The following is a 27,808-nucleotide window of genomic DNA, read 5'->3' on the forward strand; positions in this document are numbered from 1 at the left end:
GAGTCATGTTTCGTCACTATTTACAGTGGAATTTTTTTACAATATTCAATCATGACAGTAAAATAGGGCATTCTAAGTCAATCTACTGCAGTAGATTGCAACAGTAACTCAAATAACCACTCGTTACAACCAAGGTATGCCGAATACCATCTCTGAACACACAACATGTCGAACCCTGAAGCAGATGGGCTACAGCAGCAGAAGACCACAGCGGTGTCGCTCCTGTCAGCTAAGAACAGGAAACGGGGGCCACAGTTCGCACAGGCTCACCAAAATTGGACAATAGAAGACTGGACTGATGAGTCTTGATTTCTGCTGCGACATTCAGATGGTAGGCTCAGAATTTGGCGTAAAGAACATGAAAGCATTGATCCATCCTGCCTTGTCTCAACAGTTCAGACTGGTGGTGGTGATGTAATGGTGTGGGGGATATACAACCCGAATTCCGGAAAAGTTGGGACGTTTTTTAAATTTTAATAAAATGAAAACTAAAAGACTTTCAAATCACATGAGCCAATATTTTATTCACAATAGAACATAGATAACATAGCAAATGTTTAAACTGAGAAAGTTTACAATTTTATGCACAAAATGAGCTCATTTCAATTTTGATTTCTGCTACAGGTCTCAAAATAGTTGGGACGGGGCATGTTTACCATGGTGTAGCATCTCCTTTTCTTTTCAAAACAGTTTGAAGACGTCTGGGCATTGAGGCTATGAGTTGCAGGAGTTTTGCTGTTGGAATTTGGTCCCATTCTTGCCTTATATAGATTTCCAGCTGCTGAAGAGTTAGTGTTCGTCTTTGACGTATTTTTCGTTTAATGATGCGCCAAATGTTCTCTATAGGTGAAAGATCTGGACTGCAGGCAGGCCAGGTTAGCACCCGGACTCTTCTATAGCTATATATAGCTCTTCTATAATCTATAGCTGCAGTATGTGGTTTTGCATTGTCCTGCTGAAATATACAAGGCCTTCCCTGAAATAGACGTTGTTTGGAGGGAAGCATATGTAGCTCTAAAACCTTTATATACCTTTCAACATTCACAGAGCCTTCCAAAACATGCAAGCTGCCCATACCGTATGCACTTATGCACCCCCATACCATCAGAGATGCTGGCTTTTGAACTGAACGCTGATAACATGCTGGAAGGTCTCCCTCCTCTTTAGCCCGGAGGACACGGCGTCCGTGATTTCCAACAAGAATGTCAAATTTGGACTCGTCTGACCATAAAACACTATTCCACTTTGAAATAGTCCATTTTAAATGAGCCTTGGCCCACAGGACACGACGGCGCTTCTGGACCATGTTCACATATGGCTTCCTTTTTGCATGATAGAGCTTTAGTTGACATCTGCTGATGGCACGGCGGATTGTGTTTACCGACAGTGGTTTCTTAAAGTATTCCTGGGCCCATTTAGTAATGTCATTGACACAATCATGCCGATGAGTGATGCAGTGTCGTCTGAGAGCCCAAAGACCACGGGCATCCAATAAAGGTCTCCGGCCTTGTCCCTTACGCACAGAGATTTCTCCAGTTTCTCTGAATCTTTTGATGATGTTATGCACTGTAGATGATGAGATTTGCAAAGCCTTTGCAATTTGACGTTGAGGAACATTGTTTTTAAAGTTTTCCACAATTTTTTACACAGTCTTTCACAGATTGGAGAGCCTCTGCCCATCTTTACTTCTGAGAGACTCTGCTTCTCTAAGACAAAGCTTTTATAGCTAATCATGTTACAGACCTGATATCAATTAACTTAATTAATCACTAGATGTTCTCCCAGCTGAATCTTTTCAAAACTGCTTGCTTTTTTAGCCATTTGTTGCCCCCCGTGCCAACTTTTTTGAGACCTGTAGAAGGCATTAAATTTTAAATGAGCTAATTATGTGGATAAAAGTGTAAAATTTCTCAGTTTAAACATTTGCTACGTTATCTATGTTCTATTGTGAATAAAATATTGGCTCATGTGATTTGAAATTCCTTTAGTTTTCATTCTATTAAAATTTAAAAAACGTCCCAACTTTTCCGGAATTCGGGTTGTATTATTGGCACACTTTGGGCCCTTTAGTACTAACTGAGCATAGTTTAAACGCCACAGCCTACCTGAGTGTTGTTGCTGGCCATGTCCATCACTTTATGACTACAGTGTACCCAAGTGACTCCCAAACGATTCGCTCAAGGATTAATTTTTCCAAAACCCTCCTTTGCCTGACGCTAATCTGCGGTGATTGGTCAAATTGGTCATTTCCATTTTATCATGCCTGTAATGTCTTATAAAGCAGCATTTGTGAGCAGTGCTCCAAAAGCAGCACCTAGTGGCAAAGAATAAATTAGAATTTTCCTTCAGACAAAGTTTTCAAGTTTTTCCGGGTTTGCGCGTGCAACACGTGGGCCGGCAATATGCAACATTTTCACTTTGACTTCAACATGAAACGGCTTGGGATTTGTTTTAAAAAAGACTCTTTCAGTGATTCAGAGTCGGTTCTTTCTTTTGAAAGAACTCATTCATCCGAAAGTGGTTGGGGTTGCCACGGTGCCTATCTGAAACCGGTCTCTTTGGAAAAAACATGCTGCAGCTGCCACTGCAGTCCATACAGTTGGGCTACATGCAAGAAAAGACCAGGTTGGTTCTCGAGCTGAGGGAGTCCACAGACGAGTCAGTAAGGAACGCAAATGTCAAGGTTCCTACCAGCCGCAAGTGGAACCGAGGTCGATCAAGCTGTCGGTCGGCTACAACACCGGGAGATCATGGGCAGAGTTCAGGCAGGAAGAGCAGGGCTAGGATGGGGAGAGACCACTGATCTATAATATAGAACTGGATTGCTCATGACGTCATTAAAGTGAAGCCGCCGCACCGCCATATTGGTAATCCCTAGTGTGCGTAAATGTTCCATTGAATTAATAGGAAATTGTATGATTTTAATGAGAAAACATCACCTAACAAGTCAGCGTTTAATAAATATGAAGTATCTCTGTACATTATTACAATGCAAACACCCTAGGCATGTAAATGGTTATTTTTTTAAAGGTCGCAAATTTCCCCTACTTATTAAAATGCTACGTTCATTACAGTAGTGAGCATCATGAACATGATAAACATCAGACAGACATGACCTCAACATATATAACAAACTACAAACTGCTCAATCTGAAATCTGAATTTATTCAGAGAAATAACTGACCATATACAGTACGGATTTAAAGACATAAAGCTTTATTTCCCAGATAGTAAGTTAAGCTTTTCATTTATAGAGCAATATTAACAACATTATTATATTATCCATTGTAATATATTCAAATCCATTTCCGATACTAATACTCATGTTTAACAATTCCTGAAAAATTATGTTCATAAAGAAATAGGCTATATTTTGTGTTGGATCAGTTACCTGTGTCGTCAGTGCGCAGCAGACACACCCACCTAAATGATTTGAATATATCCATTATACTGCCCAAAAGAACGTATACACTGCAGATAACATCTGAAGTAAAGATTAATATACATATACATAACATAAAAACGAATGCCATTTGACGGATTTGTTCAAATACAGTTATTTTAGGACAGCAGTTTGAATGTAACTCAATGGTGCTCTCTGCTGGTAGGGATTAGTAAGATGGCGGATCGAAAACTTCACTGTCTGTTGGCAGTTTAGAACGCGATGAGCGATCCAGTCATATATATAGATCAGTGGGAGAGACGCCATGCTTTTGGTCCAAGGCCAATCGCAAGCAATAGGAAGGAGATGGTGGTAGCAGAGGTGACGAGGATGGAGGATGATCGCTACAAAATCAAGGCCGTGTCACAGGGTCGACAAGTAAGCTGGACAACCTGGGAGGGAATCATGAACCAGAACATCAGTTGGTCAGACGCAGGGGCGGACTGGCCATCTGGAGCACCAGGACTTTTCCCGGTGGGCCGCTAGCCAATGTGGGCCGGCCCACCCGGTACACAAATATATATATATATATATATAATTTTTTTTTTATTTTTTTTTTATTGACGGAAATCATAATATTACATCTCTTTTCTACGCAAATGGATGAGTGAGTCGATCGCGCAGCCAACAAGCGCGTTTTCGTCTAATTTAGAGAGAGACAGATTCATCTGGTACAGCGAATTTCTCTGAGCAGCAGGCCACTGTATACGTTCACTTAAAACATAACCGACTGTGTTTACGAAAATACTTGAAGAGACAATTATTTTGAAATAATTGTGTGTGTATTTGTTCATTCAGAAGTTACGATACCCAAAAGATGAATTAATTCTTTGTACGCGCATTGTCTGAAATGCTGCTCACAGCGCGTGCTTTGAACGAGTGCGCCCAAGCTTCGAACGCGCGCAAATTGTTTAAAAAAGTTGAATCAGCAAGATTTAGAAACAAGTGAAAACGATCAACTACGATAACATTTCACCCCTCCAAGCGAGTGAACAATGCGAATTTTAAATCGCTATTCACGATAGCCCGTCGGGAAGAGCAGTGATACATTTTGGAGCCCGACTGCAAAACACAATAGCCCCTGGACGTCGGGCTACCGATTTTGCGAGCCCTGCACCTCAGATCTATCCAGTTTGTGCACCACTGGTTTCCACAATGTTTTCGTTAAACAAAATAAATGATTATTTTAAAAGATTTACTCAAGAGAATAATCTGTTCACGAATCGGATCATGAACTTATATTACCGCATATTCATGCATCTGTTAACTGAATGCAAAGTGTGAGTTCTAGGAGAATGTTTGTCTCGTGATGAACATGTATCGCTCACTAGGAGTCGCTAAATGAACAGCTGCAGCACGCAGGTTATCTTTTTTTTTTTTTTTTCAATGGAGGATCAGTTGCCCTATTGGTTAAAATCCCCAAACAGTATACTTAAATATCAAATAAATAAATTACATCAAAACAGGGGCGTTTGCGTTTTGATGTGGTGGGCTGCTGTGGGCCAGAAAGTCCAGGGCCACTTTTTGGTCCCAGTCCGCCCCTGGTCAGACGTGTGGAAGATCCCACAGGCAAGACTTAGCTTTCTCATTCGTTCAACCTACGACAAGCTTCCCTGCCCTCGGAACCTCCACCAATGGTTTGGGAATGAAGAATCCTGTGTACTCTGCAATGCCCCCAATGCAAGTCTCCAGCACATCTTGTCAGGCTGTAAGATCGCTCTCTCACAGGGATGCTACAGATGGCGCCATGATCAGGTCCTGAGAAAGCTAGCCGAAGTACTGGAGGAGTGTCGACAGGGTAGCAAACAACAACCATCAGCAGAGGACCCCACCATCTTTGTGTCGGAAGGAGGGGTAAGGAGAAGCACCAGATCAAGACAAACAGCAAGGCCCTTCTCCCCCAACCAGGAGTGGAACATGAGGGTTGACTTGGACAGGCAGCTCCGGTTCCCCACGGAGATAACAACCACATCTCTCCGGCCAGACATAGTGGTGTGGTCAACCAAGGCAAGATCGATACACCTCATTGAGCTCACTGTACCACTGGAGGAGGGAATCGAGGCCGCCTTCGAACGGAAGAAGGCCAGGTACTCAGAACTTGCTGCTGAGTGCCGGGAGGCTGGCTGGAAGACGACCATCTACCCAGTGGAGGTCGGATGCCGAGGTTTCCTTGGGTTGCAACCATATGCCTCTTGAGGGAGGCAGGAGTGACCGGAGGGAGGCTAAGGAGGGCAACAAAGGATCTGGCAGAGGAGGCAGAGAAAGGTAGCTTTTGGCTCTGGCTGAGGAGGAAAGATAGGTGTTGGGGGAAGAACACCTAGCCCCAGACAACAGCTGCAGGGAGAACAGCGATCAGCTGCAGGGGGTGACAGGGAGACGTCCCTGTCACTGCTCCGCCACCAGGAGACGTTCCAGAATTAAAGCAGCGAAACGTTGGTGAATGGTGGTTTCTGGCTGATGACCCTGCAGCTGACCCATGGGCACTGGAGGAGGTGCGACAGGCAGCAATGCCCAGCAGGTGGTAACATCTTCCTGTGCAATTACTGAGAGACAATAGCTTTATACATGGTGCACTTACAGATTTAACTTTGCTCAATGTTTTCATTCACTTCACTGTATGAAAGGTAATTTTCAAAAATCCATAATAGGGGCACTTTAAATGTATTTATATATAATATAAATATACATTTATGCATTTACATGTTTTTAAAATATTAAAATACAGCCTACCTAATAAATATAAAATATACAAATATACACATATTATGTAAACAAAAACTTTCATTTTGGATATGATTAATCGTGAATAATCGTTTGACAGCATTAGTATAAATTCAGTTTTTCAAGCATCGATTCAGAGCTCAGAATATCTTTGCATTTCAGTGTATTTTTTATTTCAAATGGACATATTGTTAATTCACTATCAAACAAAAAGTGGCAAAGAAGAAAATATGAATATATCGGCAAATAGGCGTGGGAGATGCAGGACAAAACATGGCCTAATTATATCTTCTTTTTCTTTTTTCTTTTCTTTCTTTTTTTTTAGCCATTGGGTCTAACTTGGACATGTTTATATTCAGTAAGCATATGGGCCAACCAACAAATAAAACCGCTTTAAAACTGTTCAAGTCACAAACTAGTCATTCGTCGTTCTCAAATCACAGTACCCATTTGGTTTATCGGGAAAATAAATAAATAAATAAATAAATAAATAAATAAATAAATAAATAAAAATAAGTCCACTGTTTAATTAGTTGAAAGAATCTGTCTGAAAGCCTGTGAATGTTGTCCGTATAAGGTCGGTTGTCTGGATTGTTGGCAGCGTTGTGCGTCAATCACGTTTAAATGAATTCCAGTGTGTGCGTCATCCAGGTTGTGATTGCTGCCTCGACTGTATCCATATAGTTTTCCAGCCTTCGAAATAACAGGCGAGGAGATGCGCAAAAAGAAACTATGCAATATTTTCCTAAACTCTCGTCGCATTAGACAATACAAAACTGGGTTTAAACAACTATTAGTATGAGCAAGACAAACAGTCACGGGGAAAACATACGTATGCACCATGTAGTATGTTTTGTCCCAGTGCACTGCGTTCAGTTTCACCAGCACGCCCCAGAGGGTGATCGCATGGTTAGGCATCCAACAGATGAAGAAAGAGAGGACCACCACCGTTACAGACTTTGCTACTTTCGATCTTCTTCTTTGATGGGTATTAATGCCCCTCTTTCGGATAAATTTAAGCAGTAGCAGATAACATACTGACAGAATAAACATGGGCAAGATAAACGCAATGACAATTTTCTGAAGGTGATACAAAGCGAGCCAATCCTGGCCATCTGGAAACTTGAGGAGGCAGAGTTTTTCACCTGCCACAGCTGTCACGGTGGAGAAAATGGAAGTTGGAGCAGTTGCCACAGTCGCCAGGATCCACAATACAGCACAGATCCACTTCACAGACACGGACTTCTTTCGGGAAGGTATCTTTAAAGCAGAGGCGACAGACCAGTAGCGCGTGATGCTCATCGCGGTGAGGAAAAAGACGCTGGCGTACATGTTCATCACAGTGACTGATAAAATGATCTTGCACATGGCGTTACCAAACGGCCAGCTGAAATCCAACGCCGTGTCTACAGCCCAGAAAGGCAAGGTCAGAACAAACTGAAAGTCGGTGACAGCTAAATTGATGACAAAGAAATTAATGATGGATTTCTTTCGACCTTGTCTTATTTTCATAAGGAAAAACACCAAAAGGTTTCCGACCAAACCCACGGCGCACACCGCGGAATAAACCACCGAGATGATAATCCGCAGGACGAGGCTGCCGTCAGCAGTCACATCGATGTCTTCCAGACTGCTGAACTTGTGCTGATCCGTTAAACTTCTGTTCAAAGTTGCCCATCCGCTTTGGTTGAGAATGTCACCCATTGTTTCTGAAGAAATCTCTCCAACAGGTGCCTGGTGGACAAGGCTGTCTACTGATCGCATATCAGTTAGTCTGACATTGTTTCACACAGAACATAAATGGTTTTAGATGGCAATGGGTTGTTTTGAACACGCAGTACACCTGAGAGCCAGCGTTTTATGCAGAAGCGCGCGGGGAGCACCCGCCTGTGAAGCGCGCGCACTGGATAACAACGCTGCGTGACTTACAGCCGTCAGCCGTACTCTTGACGTCATGTCATGTCATTCAGATTTGAAGGAAGACGACCAAATAACACAAGATTCCAAAATAGACTTCTTACTTAACTATTTAATAAACAAAAATCTAAAAATAAACGGAAACCAAACGATAAAAAATGTAATAGCAATATAGGCTATTTCAGCCCATATAGTAGCTTTTGTTACATTTATTAGTCAGTTATTTAAATGCAATATCAAATGATTTAACATTTAATGCTACTATAATTTAATATTATGTTCATGGATTTTATGTTAATGTTTGCATTTTTAGTTCCTGTTAATAGCTCATACTACTCTTAGAGTCAATAAAGCCTTATCGTGTATCATCTTATCATCATCTTAAACTTCTGCAATTTACAATGCTAGATTGAAATGGCTTCGTAAATTGATATGAAATATGTTTCCTTACTGTTGTGTCCACCAGAGGGGGCAACTGATGGACAGATATAAGCAGCTCAGTTTGTAACTCCCTTAAAATTAGCTGGCATTGTCAGATTTTCCGTTTTCAGCCTTTCAGTTTATTGAAGGGTCTGATAGAGTGGCAGATCGGGGACAGGTGGACAATGAGGCTACTTAGTAGGCGTTAAAGGGGTAATTCACCCCAAAATGAATATTCTGTCATCATTTACCTTGATGTTGTTACAGATTTGTATGACTTTCTTCTGTGGAACATGTGTTTTTTCCATATCTAAGTGGAAAACAAATGAGAATGATTATAGTCAAAGGATATAGGCTATGGGCTTATGAAAAAATAGGCTATAAAATAATGCATTGTAGAAAAATTATGATGATTGGCATTAATATTAATAGCATCAACATGGATTCAAAAACATGATTTCTTGCATTCAAAAATAGCTAGCTATCTACCCGGAACTAAAAGGAACTGGACAGAATGTAAATCGAGTTTATAGCTGTAATGACAAAGGAATAAACGCTTTTGGCGCGAGACGTAAAATGTAAAATTGCACAGATTAAATTCAAGAACGCGTCCTTCGTTTGTGTTCAGTTACATGCTGTTAAATTATGAGATGTGAGTCTTTTGAGTATAATCACGGAAAGCACTACACAAAAGACTGGAGTGGGTTCAGTCTGACACTGAACAAAGACAGGGTCCTCCTACTAGAAGACTGAGAGGGCGGAACTTTTACAAAGTTTTACTGAAACAAAGTTCACTGCTCTTCTGTGTGCGGCATCAGTAACTGCAGCCGTCCCAGTTGAATTAACGGAGCCCAAAATCGCCCATGCACCGGATTCACAGACTTTATCATGCTACATCATTTGTCTCGGACTGATGACCATTGCAGATCTCTGGTTTAATAAATGCAGAAGCGCTCTTTTGTGTGATGGGTCCAAACTACCGATGCATAAGGCTGAGGCAGAAGTTACTATTCAAACTATCACCATTTAAATGGACTGTAGATGTAAGTGATCTGTCTTTTCCTCTGTGCAGTTTGACATGATGGTACAGCTGGACTGCGGCATTAAAGTTTTGGGACCAGCACGTTTCTCTCTCTGCTTTGTGATAACAGCTGGACTTCTGTCCATGTTCGAGAGCACAACAGCTAGCGCATATAATCAAGACACAGGTGAGTGGGTTGAGCTTGTGTCTCATTATAGTCCCACGCTGTGATTTTTAGCATTTTTTTTGTTCCTTTGTCATGATGTGCGCCTGTGCACACAATGGTGTTTGTATACAGAGGCCCAAATAGTATTTTGGGCACTTGTTTGTTTTTTTAAATGTGGCTTTTATTTTAAAGAGACGAAGACATGCACACGTATAGTGCAAGCAAAGTATTTTATAAAGAGAATTTGCCTGCCTTCTGATTTGAAAATGGCATATATTCTGTTCATCAAGACAAAACGTATTGTGACACTTTGGGGTTGTAAAACGTTAATTGGAGTGAAGCATGCTCATATAATGTGATGAAATAAATACTTTGGTTTGGTTAATACTTTGAGGATTTCATACATCCACTTAAGACCACTGCAAAACCGGTAATTGCAAAAATGGCTCCGAAAAGTTAATTAGTTCTGGAAAAAGCTCTGCCATAATTTGTCTACAGATGACACTTGTAATATTTTGTCATCGAATGCATGACATTCATGCACATGTAGAATTATTTAAGTGCAAATACACTATCAACCTGAAAAGCATTGAAGTGAAATATTTGGCCCAGTGTTCCCAAGTTTCTCTTTGAACTGTTTCTTTTATAAACTATGAATTCATCTTTCTTGATAAGGTTATTTGAATTTAAATTTTAATATAAGTTCACAGTTCACATCGCAATATCTGTTGCTGCTGTGTGAAGCTACTGGATAATAATAAACAACAATAAAACTTCAGAACTGTCTAATCAAAAATTTTAATTTGAGTGCTATTGTATATAACTATATTAAAGTGTAAGGTAAAAGGATACTGTAATGTGAATTGTTTCTAAATATCAGCATCACACCACTTTTGTTTGACTTATGTTTTCCCTGATGGCATATTCATCCCCCACTCCATATCCTGTTTCTTGACGGATACTACCTCTTTTGCTGCTCTCTTGTGGAAACCCCTCTGCTTCCACAATCATGTAGGTCAAAGCAACAGGGCTACCAATGAACAGACTGAAGTCATGTAACAAAGACTGTTCAAATGTTTGTACTACAGAGTCTCTGGGGAAATTATGGAATATGGAGAATGCAGACCTGAGAAGTTATTATAGTCTTTACCGCATAATTGCTATAAATCCTTCCGTAAGTGTATTTTTCTGGTCTGTAATTTGAATAGAATGACAGACTTCAGCTTGCTGTTATTAGGATAATTCATGGATTTGAATGGATCATGGATTTTAATTGTAAATGATTTGTTTATTAAAACTCATGCATGCACAAAATAAAGAGCAGAAATGTTACAATGTTCCAATTGCAAAATTGCAGTCAAAGACAGACAATTCTTAAAATCAGTGCATTTAGTAAAATCTTTGGGGAATTTTAAAGTCTAAACTATGATAAATTGTCTGTGTTGTTTGGTCATATCTTTAGATGATAATAAAAAGTAAATCATATAAAACTTAAACATTTAGTGTTTTGTAAAATATACATAAGACAAATAGATAGACTTTGACATGTTCTGGGGGGGGAAGCGATCATTAATGAGTGGTTGATAGCTAGTATGCTAAGTTGCTAGCATGAGCTTGGTAGCTGATGTTTAGTTTACTTACAAGATTAAGCCAAAAAAAACCATCCATCTCAATGGTATTCTAGTAAGGCTGTTAAATAAGCTGTATATTGTAAATAGGTACTACGTTTATGCACTGCTGAATATTTGAGCTATTGCACCATTTAAGTTAGTTGAAGCATAATGCTACGTATAACTAAATATTTACAGAAGCCTGCAAACAGCAGTAACGACTGGAAGAATGAGCACGTCTTGTCTAGCAGACATTAATCCTTTAATTCATTTACATTTGAGAGAACATTATGTGTATATCTGAGTTGTAACCAAATTGATAGCTAAAGTAACTGCAAGCTAAGTAGTTGTTACTAGGCCAAATGTGTGAACTTTCCATTCGGTGTTAAGTAAGAACTGCAGATGCAACATCTGTTTTCTTTTTTCCATCTGTTCTGTGTTGTAGCACCATACTAATTAACAAATCCACTTAATGTTTGTGGCACCTTTTTATCCTAAGAGTTATTACCCTGGTGTTTTTGCAGATAGTTCTCCTAATGGATTTCCTAACTACGAAGTTGTTCATCCTATCAGAGTAGATTCATCTGGACATTTTTTGTCCAATCATGTGTCCCACCATGTGAGTCGAATTCAAAGGAGAGAGACATCAAAAAACAAAGAAAGCCTGGCCAAGGTTTTTTACCATCTGCAGTTTGGTGGTCAAGACCTGCACTTTAACCTCACCCTAAACCCTCATCTGCTAGCACCTGGATTCCTCACAGAGTGGAGATACGGTGGTCTGCAAGGGTCTACATTAAATAGCCATGGTCACTCTCTTTGCTTCTTCCTGGGAGATGTCTGGAGCAGTACACTGAAGTGGGGTCAAGCAGCTCTGAGCACTTGCAATGGCCTGGTGAGTTAATAAGCATGTTTTTTGTCTTTTGATGTTCTCACGTAGAAGTATAAAAAACTAGAAATATTTGATCAAACAATGCTAATAATATTTCTTATTGGCACTGAACAACATTCTTTTCAACTTATAATTGACCTTATATTTTAGGGATATAAAGGAATTTGATTAAGCCAGTGGCGTTTGTTTTTTGTTGGTGGACACCCAGTGATGAATCTGTGGGGTCCCCTACAGGTCCTTAGTGACCCCTTCATAACAGGGCCTGCATGGGCAACATTCCCAGAAGTCTCCCACGATGACAGCTTTGTAAATAGGTTAAAGTTAGAAGTTAGAGGTTAGAGCAAGGGTTAAGGTTACGATTGTTTGGAAGAAACATTGTTTTATGCCAAACAAAGGATGTTGATACAGGTGATCCATATAATACAGAAAAATGGCTCACTTTGTTAAAACCCATCAAGCCACTTTCACAAACAGTTTAACAGCATTGTGTTAAAAAATTGTAAACTTTATCATTTAGCTGAACGGTGCACATGCAGTTTAAACACTTATGTTATGTTCTAGTTCTTTTCATGCAATAAATCAGTGTCCTGTAGTAAGCAGGGATTTCTAGCATGTTTACTTTACCTTCTCAGGTGCTGCCAAGTCTTATTAGCCTTACTGTATATCCAGCTTTATATAAGGGGGTCGAGAGTAGAGAATCTGGGCCAGGGCTAACAGAGCCCACAGATTCTTAAACTCAGTGAGACAATCCTGGTTAAATAAAAATAAACCCCACAAGACACTGACAGACAGCAGTCTCCATATATTAATATATTTTAATTGTTTTATTAAAATTATTACCAGAGACAATTCAGTAGTCGCTGGATATTGATGGGACACGCTCGTAGCATCCCTACAAAATTTTACAGCCTTGAGGGGTGGAAGGGTTGCTGTTGCATAAAGTAACAAAAATGTCAGGGGGATGCACATTGTTAACCTAGCATGCAAAAACATGCAGGGGAAAACAATTTTCAAAAGGTCGGTAAGTGTTCTTGTATTCTCTCTAGACAGGGCTGTTCAAGCTCTCAGAAGAGGAATTCTTCATTAGTCCTCTGGAGTCAGCACAAGAAAAGTCAGTTCCACAGACTCATGCAGTCTATAAGCGGCAGGCTGTCCAATCAGAACACCAGCTGCTGCAGCCACTGCTTGGGGAGCACACAGCTAACATGACTTGTTGGGTCAGAGGTAAGATTTTGTGGCATAGGATTCAAAGAGGCTAAATAATTGATGAACAGATGTCTTTCATGATTAAAGCACATCATGCATTAATGATCCAAGGTAATTTTTAATCATCCTTGGATCCTTTAGGAGGGGCAAAGCAGGTGGAAAGGCAAAGAGATCGCTGGGAGAGACGGCAACATCGCAGACGTATTAGACAGCGCTCCATAAGCACTGAGAAGTGGGTAGAGACTCTGGTAGTGGCTGACCCTAAAATGGTGGAATACCATGGGAGCAAAGGAGTTGTGAGCTATGTGCTCTCTGTCATGAATATTGTGAGTAACAGTCCTATTTATAAATAATTCATGCATGGTGTTTTCCAAGGCAAGCAACGCTATTACTGTTGCTCATAACCCTTAAATAGATCACTGTCCTGTCATCATTTACTAACCCTCTTGTCATTCCAAACATGTACAGTATGTTTATTTATATATTTATATTTATTGAAATTGTTATGCACTGAAAGTCAGTGGGGTTCAGTACTGTTTTGAACCTCACTGACTTTCACTTTATGAACTAAAATATATAAACAAAAGGAAAATTATTATTATTATTATTATTATTAATAAAGAAGAAAGTAAGTCATACAATTTTGGAATGACATTAGGGTGATTCAGTTTTAATGAAATTTTTGGGAGAACTGTCCCTTAAGCTTTAAAGGGATAGTTCACCCAAAAATGAAAATTATATAATTAATCACTCATCCTTATGTCGTCCCAAACCCGTAAAACATCAGTTCATTTTTGAAACACATTTCGAGATATGTTTGATACATTCTCAGAGCTGTAGACTGACAGTAATGTAATTAACACAATCAATGTCCAGAAACATAGCAAGGAGATCAGTAAAATAATTCATGTGACATAAGTGGTTCAGCCATAAATTTACAAAGCTACAATACGCAGATATGTTGTTTTTGTTCAAATCAAAGCATAAATAAACATATAAAATTCATCTGCCACAGAATTTAAAAAAAGTAATTGCAACTTTTTATCTCACAATTTGGACTTTGTTTCTTTTAATTCTGAGAAAAAAAAGTCATGATTGTGAATAGAATTACAAAAAGAGTTCTGTTTTACATCTTGCAATTCTGTATCACAAAAAAATAATTTATACTGCAACTTTAAGTATTAAACTTCTGCATACAGTATATCTCATCCTGTGACACTTTCTGCCATGTTTCAAAGTGATCAGATTTATGTATTTCATCTGGGGGAATGGTTAGGCAGTGAAAATAATCCCATGATCAAAGCATTCATTTGCTTTCACTAGCTTTCACATTTTAAGCGACAACCTTAAACATCCTTGCAACCACCTGGCATTGTGGTGGCAGCTTCCACTACTTACATTTTCTTATATTTACTGTTTTACAAATATAGTTGTACACCATGTTTATCCAGCTTATTCATGTTGCTGATAATTGTAGTAGACTGTGATCTGCTTCTAATTAGAAGATCATATGTACGATTAGCCTTGTTTCTAAGGTGAACAAATTGTCAATCATCTTAACTGTCAGGAACACCCATGGAAAGAGTTCAAAAAGTTTCCAAATCCGCTTTTTTTTTCATACTCTGACGTGTTGTCGTGTTGTTTCAAACTGTCCTCATTTCATCCCTTCAGCTTTCACCTCGCTGGCTCTCTTCACCTCAAATAGCTACAGTGTGCCTTTAGGCAGCACTCTTTTGCTAGTTGCTCCTGAGCTGGATCCAAGTCAGCTGACCATGTTACTGATCCAGTCTGCTAGGTACATTTTCCAAAATATGCTCTGTATGCTTTGTCTGGCTTCTGTTTTTGTGGAGGGAAAAGCCTTCAGGGAAAAAGGTTTTCCATTCCAGACACTTGGTTGGTATTGAAGAACATTCTATAAAGGGGAAACATTCCATTATCCTCAGTTTCCTGCCAGGCTGCTTCTCTTGTAGGTCTGGCCTGCTACTTACTGTACGTAAGTTGGCAGGAGTTTAGGTCTGGCAATATAGACCCATTGCTGCAGTATTTTAGTGGTTTTTGTTTATTGTTGAACAGGCTAACTGTAATGATGAGCCAGAGACGTTCGGATCCAAATGCAGCGCTTTATTATAGAATGGTCAAAGAGGCAGAAATCAGGAATTATGTCAGGGATAACCAGAGTCGAAACCAGAAACAGCAGAGACTCAGAGTCAGAATAATCATTCCAAAGATCAAACACGGGAATGACAAACACAGGGAGAAACGCTCGGAAATGTTAGACAGGCTAAACAAGACTTCGCAGTGAGTGAGAGTGATTGTGCTGCTTTATGTGTGTGTAAATGAGGTGCAGGTGTGGCAAGGAAATTGGCTGATGAATGAGGTGCAGGTGTGGCAAGGTGATTGTGATGCAGTGACTCATGGGGAATGTAGTTCGGGCGTGGTGCAACAGTATGAGAGGTGCTAGTGTCCAAGTGACATCTGGTGGTTGATGGGTGGAATGGTCCTGAGTGGAGTGCCCTCTACTGAAGTTCATGGGCACTCCATCTAATGATCGTGACACTAACGAGGGTAATAACCAATTCAGAATCAAAGTGAGGAATACAGAGCTACAGTAAATAAAAGAGGCTGTGGCATAAATGGCTTAGACACAAGTGTTCCACATTTATTAAGCTACCTTGCTGTCTTCTGCTGACATACTGTAGGGAGCAATATTATAAAAATGTGTGCACATTTACCATTGCTCTGCAAATTTCTTTGGTGAGCTATAGTCATTTCAATTGATGTGAATTGATATTTCATGTGAGGGTGAAAGATTTCTCTTTGCAGATTCAAGTAAATCACATGGATTTTAACCTTTGATATGTTTTTTTTTTTTTTTAGGTAGAAAATTGGTAGAAAGTGGTCCAACATGTTTATCTGAAGTGATTGTTCAAAAAGAAAATCTGAAAGAATTGGCAAACAGAGTGTACTCCATTAACTAACTATTTTAATGTTACTGAGGCTCAGTATTAGAGCATTGCGTTAGCAGTGCAAAAGGTTGTGGGTTCACAGGGTAGCTAGGGAACACACATAAAAAATTTATACCCTGAATGCATTTTAAGTCGCTTTGGACAAAAGTGTCTGCTAAATGTATATGTAAATCAACTACAGCCTGTTGTTTGCAGTTTAAAGAATCAGTAGAGAGGACAAATTATTTGGGCTTCAGGCACCATTGAGCTCATAAATTCTCTTTCCAGCAAACATACTGCTGATATGTATTCAAAGTGCCTTTTTAATAAATATGTCTTTACAAATATTGACTATTACAGGATTACAAGTAGTGGTTTACATTTTCTGAACATAATAGGATTTGTTATGCAATTCCTAAGATGCTCTGAGTGGTTGCTATTTCATTGCTATGCAACTGCTTGGGTGTTCTGATGGTTGGCAAGCAATTCCTAATTGGGTGTTAGAGTGTTCTGGCTGGTTACTTGATGGTTACTTACTGGTCCAAGTCAAAGGGGTCTTGCAAGTCCTAACTCCAAGACTCTATGATATTCTGGTCTCTAGATATGGGTTGTGTAAATGTAAATATTAAAAACTTTCATGTGTTTTATCTGCCAGTCAAAAAATGTTAGCCAGGTTGCTTAAAAGTAAAAAAAAGTAATTTAACCAGATTTTGAGTGTGCCATAGACATATCAAAGATCAGATTAATGACAGAACGGCTTCAAAGGTGCCTCATTATTTCACTGGAACATTTTGCAATGAGCACCACAGAAGCATAGTAAATGCCTCATCACATTTCAGACCACATTTACCTCAAGGAGAGCTTTGATATGAGAGCAGAACTTCTAAGCATCTCACCAGCAGAAAATATGTTTGTGCTAAACTCCTTAGTTCAATACCAGTATATCAGTCAAATCAAGTGTACTTGAGTTCTTTCTGTGACTTATTTTGGTTCCTTCTCTGCATAGGAATTCCTAGACCCCATTTAGGGGGGAGCTTCAGCTGCACTGTTTTTCATCTAAGCCCCTGTTAAGATCTGTGATTAACTTGGCTGTCATAGCTCCTAAAAATCTGTCATTATGTGATCTCTTCTCCGGCTTACTGAAAACATCGGCCGCAGTAAGCTATCTGAGGTTACTTTAGTCTAAATCCTTCCCATACCAGTCATTAAAAATGTTACAACATTAAGTATTATCGTTCCCTTTAGTCAGTGGCCAGCTCATAGGCAACATAAGGCTCCACACACAGCTGACAGATACTCTATCCATTTCTCTAACTTTCATCCAAATGCTCTCCATTATAGAGGAATTAAAACAAAATGCCATTACTGCCCATGGATTTTGACCCAAAATTTATAAACCACTGCAGTAGAAGGGTTGTGATGTTAGATTATCTTCAAATCGACATGATATTCAATTATTTACAATTTGATATGTGAGCATGTTGTGTTTTATAGGTGGCAGGGTTATTTCGGGATGCCAGCATTGGAAATGCAATCAACATCGCTGTCGTGCGTCTCATTCTGCTGGAGAAGGATGAGGTAAGTGAAATGACAAAGCAGTGATACAAATTCTTGCTCTACATGGCAGACAGTCTTAGTCAATATCATTGCTGCAAAACAGACTAGGTGCACTATGATCCAAGTACACACTGCAAGGTTTTTTTGGTGATGACAGCATTTAAATGTGGGAATGAATCACCTTATTCAGATGTGTTGGTAATTACTGTTCATCACTTTTTGCTTTCATGGCTTAATCTGAGGAATATTCCCCATATGTGTCACCACACGGGTTTCTGAAAGGAAAAAAAAAAATACTGTCAGAAAAGCATATTTTAAACTTGGTATATTGGTGGTAAATTGGAGGAGTTGCAGGCGTTAGAGAAAAAATCACATGAGATGTAGAGTAGTCTTTATAAAGTGAAATTAAATTTGAATCACACACATCACGTTATCATTCTTACATTGTGGCTTTAAATTCAATTCAAATGTAATGATTTGTTTACTGCCAATTTTGACTTGCATTTGATGGTTGGTGAGTTAGGGTTTGGTAATAAACCATAAATTAAATTCTAATGATATTAGTGAAATAATAATAATTATTGTTCAGCAATACTTTGCAGTTAAATAATATTTCTCACTCCCTCATGCCAGTATCTGACCTTTTACATACATGCCATACATTGCAGAAATGCTCCTGAAATTTGTTTATTGGCATAGTGAAAACCATAGCAGTTGTTTGGATTCATGACTGCGAACAAGAAACATGAGTAAGAACAGTTTATGTCATTGGGTGTTAGTTTCGTATTACCAAAGTAAATTTAATGTTAACCACTAGAGAACAAATGTGAGTACACTGAACCACTGGTTTGAGTAACAAAGAGAGCAACTAAGTGAAAAAATACAGACTTGGAAAGGTGTGACTCAGACCCAGTGAGTGCCACGTTGCCACACCCACCTCAGGACTCTGCCATGGAGCCAGTGTTAAAGCAGTGTCATATGAAGCAGCCCCAACAGCGTGAGTGACAATGCAGCTGCCATTTTCCCCAAGAGCCTCTGAAGTTCAACACCGACTGAGCACGTCCTTGCATGAGGAGGGACACAACTCCTTGTGTGCACACAACTGATCCTGAGACTGAGCTAGAATGATCCAGTCATTGAGGTAGTTGAGAATGAGAACGCCCTGTTCTCTCAGGGGAACACGGCTGCCTCCCCAACAAGATAAAGGGCCTTGTTCAAGACACACAGGTCCCAGATTGGACATAACCCACTAACTTTCTTGGGTACAATGAAGTAAGGGCTGTAAAACCCCATCTCCATATTGGTTGGAGGGACCGGCTCTATCGCATCCTTCACCAGTAGGACTGCAATCTCCACACACAAGACAGGAGCATCAGCCGCCTTCACTGATGTGAAGCGGATGCCACTGAACTTGGGGCAGGGTATCCGCGGGGTCTTGAAAAGTATTAAAAGGTGATAAATCAATTTTGGGAAAATTAAGACCCTTAAAAAGTATTAAAAAGTCTTATCACGGCTTTATAAAGTCTTAAATTTTGAAAGTATTTTTCTGAATTAGCTGTCCAACAGTTTGAGTCCCAAAAACATCGTAAAAGTGTTTGAATTTAGTCATTTTTATTAAAAAAACGAACAGGTACATAAATTAGGCTATTGTGGGTGCGTTCGTAAATTGCCTCTGAGAGCACCAGAACGGGCAGGCGGGCGGAAGTTCAAAACCACAAAGTACGCTCTGGCGTTTCCAGTGTGTATTACAACGCACCGAAATGTTTTAGGTTGGTGAACGCATGAACAGAATTAGGAAGTGCAAATTTGCAGCGTCCTGGCTGGAAATGCCGGACTTTAAAGAGTGGCTGCAGCCAGTCGAGGGGAATGTCAGGGAGGCATATTGTACATTATGCAAGAAAAAAATAAGTATTGTGTCAATGGGCATTAACTCGTTAAAGTCCCACATGTGTTGTGCTAGCCACAAAGCCGCTGCTAGCCGCAGAGAGCGGCAGCTCTCCATCGCTAGCTTCTGTGGTAATCACGTTGCACCACCACAACCTAGTGCCAACGTCGTTACACCACCGGCAGTCGCACCTGAAGCTACAGCTACGACCCGGGCTATCTCTGCTTCCTCATCTTCTGCAGCCGACATCAGAGTGGTTCTGGGCGGCACAGCAACACTGCGTGCTGAGGAGAAACACCATTCACTGACCTCAAACGAAAACGTGGCTGAAGTTTTCAAGGCTATGTTTCCAGATTCGGATATAGCAAAATCATTCACTTGTGGCAAGGACAAAACTGGATACATCATACGATTCGGGTTAGCACCACACTTCAAGCAGGAGCTCATCAACACCATCAACAAGGCTGGCCAGTTTGTTTTAATGTTTGACGAGTCGCTCAACCAGTCAACAAAAACGAAACAGCTTGATGTCCACATTCGATTCTGGGAAGATGACCATGTCCAATCTAGGTACCTCCTGCTTAGTACTATATATTATATATACTCTATATACTATATTTTTATTTATTTCATTTTCAACCTGTTATGTGTTTTGAGGAGTGTCATATTAATAAAGATGTGTTCTGGCTAGGTACCTTGCCTCTCAATTCTTGGGACACGGGAAAGCTGTCGACCTGTTGCATCACATCAAAGTAAGTTAACTTACTAGCATTTCAACTTTAATTTTTGATACTTAGGCCTATGGACAATCGTGTGGCTAAAGTGTAGATTAATAGATGAGACTGGGATGTGGCAAGTGACTAAAACCAGGTTGATGGGGTTGGGGAGGAGGAGCCATGGATGATAAAGAGGTTGGTTGTCTGTCAGAAAGTATAAACATGTTTAAATGTGACACACACAGTGGTGTGATAAAGGTTACTGTTGTGTAGATCTGAGATTTGTGTGTGTTTGCGTGCTTGCATGGATGTGTGTGTGTGTATGTGTGTGCATGCACATGCGTATATGTATTTGATTATGCGTGTGTGTGGTTGCTGTGGGTTCGACTAGCAAATTGTCTGAAGTTGGTTCAGAGTGAAGAGTGAAGTTGGTTGACCAGACTAGCAGTTCAGTTTAGCTTGAATGGCTTGGAAGTAATTGGAGCACATTACCTGGATGTACAGTAAAGAACATTCACTCATGTTTGTTAGTACCACTTGTTTGTTTCACTTACAAAAACATATTGTAATATGTGTGCTAATATTGTATTTTTTGCTCCAGGAATTTGCACACCAAAAACATTGTTTCTTATAACCATTTTACATATAATATGAGTGAAAATCAGGCTAATACCTTACTGAATGCCAGTGTATTCAAAAATAAACATAAAAGGAATATTGCCATTAATTTACTTGTGTTTATTCTCAGGAATGTGTTGCAAAACTGAATATGAGACAGCTTCTCTCCATCAGTATGGAGGGCCCAAATGTCAACTTGAAGCTTGCAGACCTCCTCCAGACTGAGCATGCTGAGCTGTATGGTGCTCATCTGGTTAATGTTGGAAGCTGTGGGCTTCACACCCTCCACAATGCACTGAAGGCCGGCTGTGAAACATGCAACATCCTTGAAAAGTCGATGGAAGCTTTGAGGCTGATATGTGACAAGATCTGTGTCTGTGGGGGTGTTTTGAAGGTACCTTTCACAAAGGAGCTCAAGGCTTCAGTAGCCTGTGCAAGGTCAAGGTACAGGAGTTACCTGGAAGATGAACGGAAGAAGAAACAGAGTTCCACACAGGACCTCAAAAGAAAAGCAGTGCAAGAGGAGATAGAAGACCTGAAACGGAAACGAACGGTTCTGACAGAGGTGTGCGACTCCCTCCAAACAGATGCTGATAAGTTAGCCGAGCAGGCAGAGGGGAAATCTGGGACATTAATGGCACAACTGATCATGAAGTCCAACATCCTCAGAAGACGTAGTAAAGAAAAACGGAACGAATTGGTCCAAACTGAGAAGCTGCTGGGAACAAAATCAGAAGAACTGAGGCACATGTCAGCATGAATGTTGTTGAGGGTGGAGCAAAGTTTTGTTTTGTTTTTTAATAAACTTTGCTTTGATTTACTATCCCAGCCTATTTGATTTTTTTGTATCAGTGTGGTCTATAGTCTTTATCACAAACTAAAACTGTTAAGTTAAAAGTATCACTGATGTAAATGGTTACAGCTTGAAGTGGCGGTGAGGTATTAAAAAATATTGAGAAGGTCTTGGAAAAAGTCTTGAAAAGGTATTAAAATTAACTTCAAGATTCCTGCATATACCCTGTTGGGGGGATGCTGGGCGAACTGAATCGCATAGCTGAGTCTGATGGTCCACAGGAGCCAGGGAGACAGATTGGGTAAGCAGGCATCCAGACACCACACAAGTTGGACCAACGGGAACACTGACCTGTGGTGGGTCAGCGAGGTGGAACGCAGAGACGTGAAGAGGTGTCTGAATGTGCAGTGCAACACTTACCTGGCTCCACGGTTTGGCAGAGGGTGCGTGAGTATGGTCTTTCATGACACTCTTGAACTGCCCGCTGCTGGTGAGAGAGGAAGATGAGTGTGGTCCAGTGTTTGACCGTCTGCAACTCTCCATGCCCTCTTTGGACCCCGCTCTACTGTCGAGATTTTTGGAAACCAGATTCTCCACCCAGCCCTCCTCCGGGGGATGGAGAGCTGCATTCACCATTCCCCAAAGAGCAAACTGGGGTGCAGTAGCCGTCGAACGGGTTGAGGCAGCAGCTGCCTGCCAGGGCTGAACATCAGATCGTCTCAGTCTGCTTTTGTGCAGACGAGAACTGCTGGGCCATGTACTCGACTGTGTCAACGAAAAGGCCGTTCTGCGACACAGGCATCCCTCATGTCGACCAGACACTACCAGAGGTGATGCTCCTGGACCACAAGTTTGGACATCGCACAACCCAGAGAACTCGCAGTGACCTTTGTCACTCGGAGCGCGAGATCAATTGCGTTTTTGAGCTCTTCTAGAACTTCCGGATTGTGACCACCCTCATGCAGGTCCCTCAGTGCTTTAACCAGAAGACCTAACAGTAATGCCATAGCGTATAAGGTGGAGGCAGCTTCTCCACAGGCCATATAAGCATTGCCATACAGACCAGATGAGAACCTACAGACCCGGGAGGGGAACTTGTCGCCCTGCCAGGTGGAGGCAATATTAGGACACAAATGCATCGCAAGAAACCGCTCCACCGGGGGACCCCCGAATGCCCCCTAACTGCAAAACCGTTGAGTGTGGTGAGGGAGGAGAAGTTAGCAGGTTTCTGGCAGAAAAAGGTGCCATCCATGACCTAGGAAGCCTCTCATGCATCCCCTTGGAGAAGAATGGCACTGGGGTGGGGTGCTGAGAACCAGCACGGCCCACCCCAAAGAACTTATCATCCAACCTTGAGAGCTTGGGACACGGTGGAGGTCTCAACTCAAGCCCTATCCTCATGGTGGCCCGGGAAAGCATAGCCATTATTTCTGGATCTGATTCAGGCATTGCTACAGTCCCGGAGGCAGCAGTGCAGCCAAATCTTCCTCCCAAGAAAGCTCCAGCTCACCCTCTAAAGCAGCGATCGACATCCGGTGGTCAGGAGGAGTGCCAAAGGATACTGCTTGTACACTCCTTGTAGAGGGCCCAGCAAGTTCCATTGGCAGCTAAACAAGTGACGGTCCCTCTGAGGATTGGTTCCCTGGAGGGTTTGCCATCACCCTCAAACCGCCCATGAAACTGCGTGAAATAGCCCCCGGCTGACTGCAACCATGACGAGAACTAGATCGAGACAAAGGCTCTGCTCCTTATGAGGTAATGGCACTTGCCCTCGCCTCCGAGATGATCATCTTCCCGCATTGAGAACATGACTTATCCACAAATGCCACCTCAGCTTGCTAAATGCCCAGGCGCATGAGGCAGCATGAAGTGGAGAGGGGAGATGGCGCCTGCAGCACAAACAGTGGGTAGTGCAGCCTGATGTGTGCAACCCACTCGACACGGGAAACCACCACTGCTGAAGCGCAGTACCGCCAACAGGAAGAGCTCTCAAAGAGCCCGCAGAAATTGTTCAGGCGTTTTCTCTCAGTAGAGTAGTCAAGTCAAGTCACCTTTATTTATATAGTGCTTTAAACAAAATACATTGCGTCAAAGCAACTGAACAACATTCATTAGGAAAACAGTGTGTCAATAATGCAAAATGATAGTTAAAGGCAGTTCATCATTGAATTCAGTGATGTCATCTCTGTTCAGTTTAAATAGTGTCTGTGCATTTATTTGCAATCAAGTCAACGATATCGCTGTAGATGAAGTGACCCCAACTAAGCAAGCCAGAGGCGACAGCGGCAAGGAACCGAAACTCCATCGGTGACAGAATGGAGAAAAAAACCTTGGGAGAAACCAGGCTCAGTTGGGGGGCCAGTTCTCCTCTGACCAGTCGAAACCAGTAGTTCAATTCCAGGCTGCAGCAAAGTCAGATTGTGCAGAAGAATCATCTGTTTCCTGTGGTCTTGTCCTGGTGGTCATCTGAGACAAGGTCTTTACAGGGGATCGGTATCTGGGGCTCTAGTTGTCCTGGTCTCCGCTGTCTTTCAGGGATGTAGAGGTCCTTTCTAGGTGCTGATCCACCATCTGCTCTGGATACGTACTGGATCCGGGTGACTACAGTGACCCTCTGATCTGGATACAGACTGGATCTGGTGGCTACGGTGACCTCGGAATAAGGGAGAAACAGACTAATAATAGCGTAGATGCCATTCTTCTAATGATGTAGCAACTACATCGGGTGTTATGGGAAGTGTTCCCGGTTCCGGTTTACCTAATTAATGCAGCCTAAAAATCCTTTAACGGATTTGGATATTAAAAGCATATTAGTATGTTATGTGTAAGCCAGGTTAAAGAGATGGGTCTTTAATCTAGATTTAAACTGCAAGAGTGTGTCTGTCTCCCGAACAATGTTAGGTAGGTTATTCCAGAGTTTAGGTGCCAAATAGGAAAAGGATCTGCCGCCTGCAGTTGATTTTGATATTCTAGGTATTATGAAATTGCCTGAGTTTTGAGAACGTAGCGGACGTAGAGGATTATAATGTAAAAGGAGCTCATTCAAATACTGAGGTGCTAAACCATTCAGGGCTTTATAAGTAATAAGCAATATTTTAAAATCTATACAATGTTTGATAGGGAGCCAGTGCAGTGTTGACAGGACCGGGCTAATATGGTCATACTTCCTGGTTCTAGTAAGAACTCTTGCTGGGGCATTTTGCACTAGCTGTAGTTTGTTTACTAAGTGTGCAGAACAACCACCCAATAAAGCATTACAATAATCTAACCTTGAGGTCACAAATGCATGGATTAACATTTCTGCATTTGACATTGATTGCATTGGCCGTAATTTAAATATATTTTTGAGATGGAAAAATGCAGTTTTACAAATGCTAGAAACGTGGCTTTCTAAGGAAAGATTGCGATCAAATAGCACACCTAGGTTCCTAACAGATGACGAAGAGGTCCTATAATTAACACCTCTGTTTTTTTCAGAATTTAGCAGTAAGAAATTACTCGTGATCCAGTTTTTTATATCGACTATGCATTCCATTAGTTTTTCAAATTGTTGTTTTTCACCGGGCCGTGAAGAAATATAGAGCTGAGTATCATCAGCATAACAGTGAAAGCTAACACCATGTTTCCTGATGATATCTCCCAAGGGTAACATATAAAGCGTGAAGAGTAGTGGCCCTAGTACTGAGCCTTGAGGTACTCCATACTGCACTTGTTATCGATATGATACATGTTCATTCACTGCTACAAACTGATGGCAGTCATATAAGTACGATTTAAACCATGCTAAAAAACGTCCATTAATGCCAACAAAGTGTTCAAGTCTATGCAAAAGAATGTTGTGGTCAATTGTGTCAAACGCAGCACTAAGATCCAATAAAACTAAAAGAGAGATACAACCACGATCAGATGATAAGAGCAGGTCATTTGTAACTCTAAGGAGAGCAGTCTCAGTACTATGATACGGTCTAAATCCTGACTGGAAATCCTCACATATGCCTTTTTTCTCTAAGAAAGAATATAATTGTGAGGATACCACCCTTTCTAGTATCTTGGACAGAAAAGGGAGATTCGAGTTTGGTCTATAATTAACTACTTCTTTGGGGTCAAGTTGTGGTTTTTTGATGGGAGGCTTAATAACAGCCAGTTTGAAGGTTTTGGGGACATATCCTAATGACAATGAGGAATTAATAATAGTCAGAAGAGGATCTATGACTTCTGGAAGCACCTCTTTTAGGAGCTTAGATGGTATAGGGTCTAACATACATGTTGTTGGTTTAGATGATTTAACAAGTTTATACAATTCTTCCTCTCCTATAGTAGAGAATGAGTGGAACTGTTCCTCAGGAGGTCTATAGTGCACTGTCTGATGCGATACTGTAGCTGACGGCTGAATGGTTGCAATTTTATCTCTAATAGTATCGATTTTAGAAGTAAAGTAGTTTGTAAAGTCAATACTGCTGTGATGTTGGGAAATGTCAACACTTGTCAGGAGCAAAACGATGTGATAGATCTGTTCTGAAGCCATAAGCTGAATATGCGCTGCAACTGCTACCTACTTATACTCACGCTGTGATCAAAGGCAGCTGAATGCAATAATCACGTGTCAATGTGCATTGGGTCATTTAGTTTACATTCGAAGTGGATTGGTGTCTCTAAGCGAGATCCCAATTCGTCTGTCACATGATCGACATATCGCATGATGACTAGAGTGACTGACTGAAAGGGAACCACCACATTGTATTTATATGCATAGTGTTTGCCACCATCTAAAAGTTAATGCATTTTATAGTTTAATCATTATTTTCATTCCTCAATACCTTCAATAAAAGAACCAATAAATTCATTTTTATTTGCCTTTCAAATTATAAAGTAGTAATACTTCTTTAAACTCAGTAATTGTCATACTTCATACATACAAACAGGGGCGGCGGACTGGGGGTAAAACCAGTACTGATTACCAGGGCCCCAAAGGAAGAGAGGGCCCTTGAAAAGTCTGGAATATTTATTTTCGGGGGTGGGGTGGGGGGGGATGGGTCATTAGGACTACCCGGGATTTTGTGCAGCGCCCCTGCATACAAACTTTACATATAATTTTCCCCCTTCATGTATTTAATTATTTTATATGTTATCAGGAGGATTTGAAAATTATGCATCATGCTGACAACAGTCTGAACAGCTTTTGTAAGTGGCAGAAAGGCATCAATATGAAGGATGATGATCATCCAGCCCATCATGATGTGGCTGTCCTCATTACTAGGTAATATTGCCTAATTGTAATAAAAACCAAAATTGCATTGCTTTGCATATTTATAATACATATGCTATCCATTTTCTATGACACAGAAAAGACATTTGTGCCGCCATCAATAAGCCTTGTGAGACATTGGGATTGTCTCATGTGGCTGGAATGTGCCAACCTCACCGCAGCTGCAGCATCAATGAAGACACAGGCCTGACCCTGGCATTTACAATCGCACACGAGCTTGGCCACAAGTAAGTCCTAAAACACAGATTACAGTACATATACTGTATACTTAAAGTTAGGTTACTTTTGAAAGATTATTAATGGAATGTCCATGTGTATATACCTTTAAACACCTTTGGATCAAAAGGTTTTTAAGACCACAGGGAGCAAAAATTGACTCAAGTGTCCAAACATTTGGCTGTTGTGTACACATTTCTAGACTCCTCTTTCCTTCCTCAAAATTTGTCAAGAAGAAAGGCTCTGAGACATACAGTATGTGTTAACTTACTTTCTGTAATGTCTGGGTTCTTTTGTACTTGTACTGAACATTGTTGTGAATTACTCTTGAGTGTTAGAGCCATTTCACAACAGTATGTGAGGCATCTCAGCTCCAATATAAATGGTATTCTGTGTTATTTATTTAATATATATTATTTT

At 40.8% G+C, this 27,808-nt stretch overlaps 2 protein-coding genes across 2 annotated transcripts in view; one reads left to right on the forward strand and one right to left on the reverse strand.

The window, feature by feature from the left end:
- Positions 1-6,305: 6,305 nt before the first annotated feature.
- LOC132126058 (relaxin-3 receptor 1-like) lies at positions 6,306-8,157 on the reverse strand. Its single transcript, XM_059537068.1, has one exon. It carries the CDS (start codon positions 7,925-7,927, stop codon positions 6,689-6,691), a length of 1,239 nt encoding a protein of 412 aa, XP_059393051.1. The 5' UTR covers positions 7,928-8,157; the 3' UTR covers positions 6,306-6,688.
- Positions 8,158-9,314: 1,157 nt separating this feature from the next.
- Positions 9,315-27,808, forward strand: part of LOC132126053 (A disintegrin and metalloproteinase with thrombospondin motifs 7-like) — a 92,753-nt gene continuing 74,259 nt past the window's right edge. The window contains exons 1-7 of the mRNA XM_059537054.1: positions 9,315-9,708; positions 11,822-12,189; positions 13,233-13,410; positions 13,534-13,718; positions 17,832-17,915; positions 27,039-27,163; positions 27,250-27,399. Of these exons, the coding sequence (XP_059393037.1) occupies positions 9,579-9,708; positions 11,822-12,189; positions 13,233-13,410; positions 13,534-13,718; positions 17,832-17,915; positions 27,039-27,163; positions 27,250-27,399 (1,220 nt within the window). The 5' untranslated portion in view covers positions 9,315-9,578. The remainder of the gene's footprint in view (positions 9,709-11,821; positions 12,190-13,232; positions 13,411-13,533; positions 13,719-17,831; positions 17,916-27,038; positions 27,164-27,249; positions 27,400-27,808) is intronic.

This window comes from Carassius carassius, chromosome 3 (assembly GCF_963082965.1).
Source record: "Carassius carassius chromosome 3, fCarCar2.1, whole genome shotgun sequence".
Classification (NCBI taxonomy): domain Eukaryota; kingdom Metazoa; phylum Chordata; class Actinopteri; order Cypriniformes; family Cyprinidae; genus Carassius; species Carassius carassius.

What these genes read in the sequence shown, in the direction of transcription:
- LOC132126058 (XM_059537068.1), bottom strand. Translation starts at nt 7,927, where the DNA reads ATGCGATCAGTAGACAGCCTTGTCCACCAGGCACCTGTTGGAGAGATT.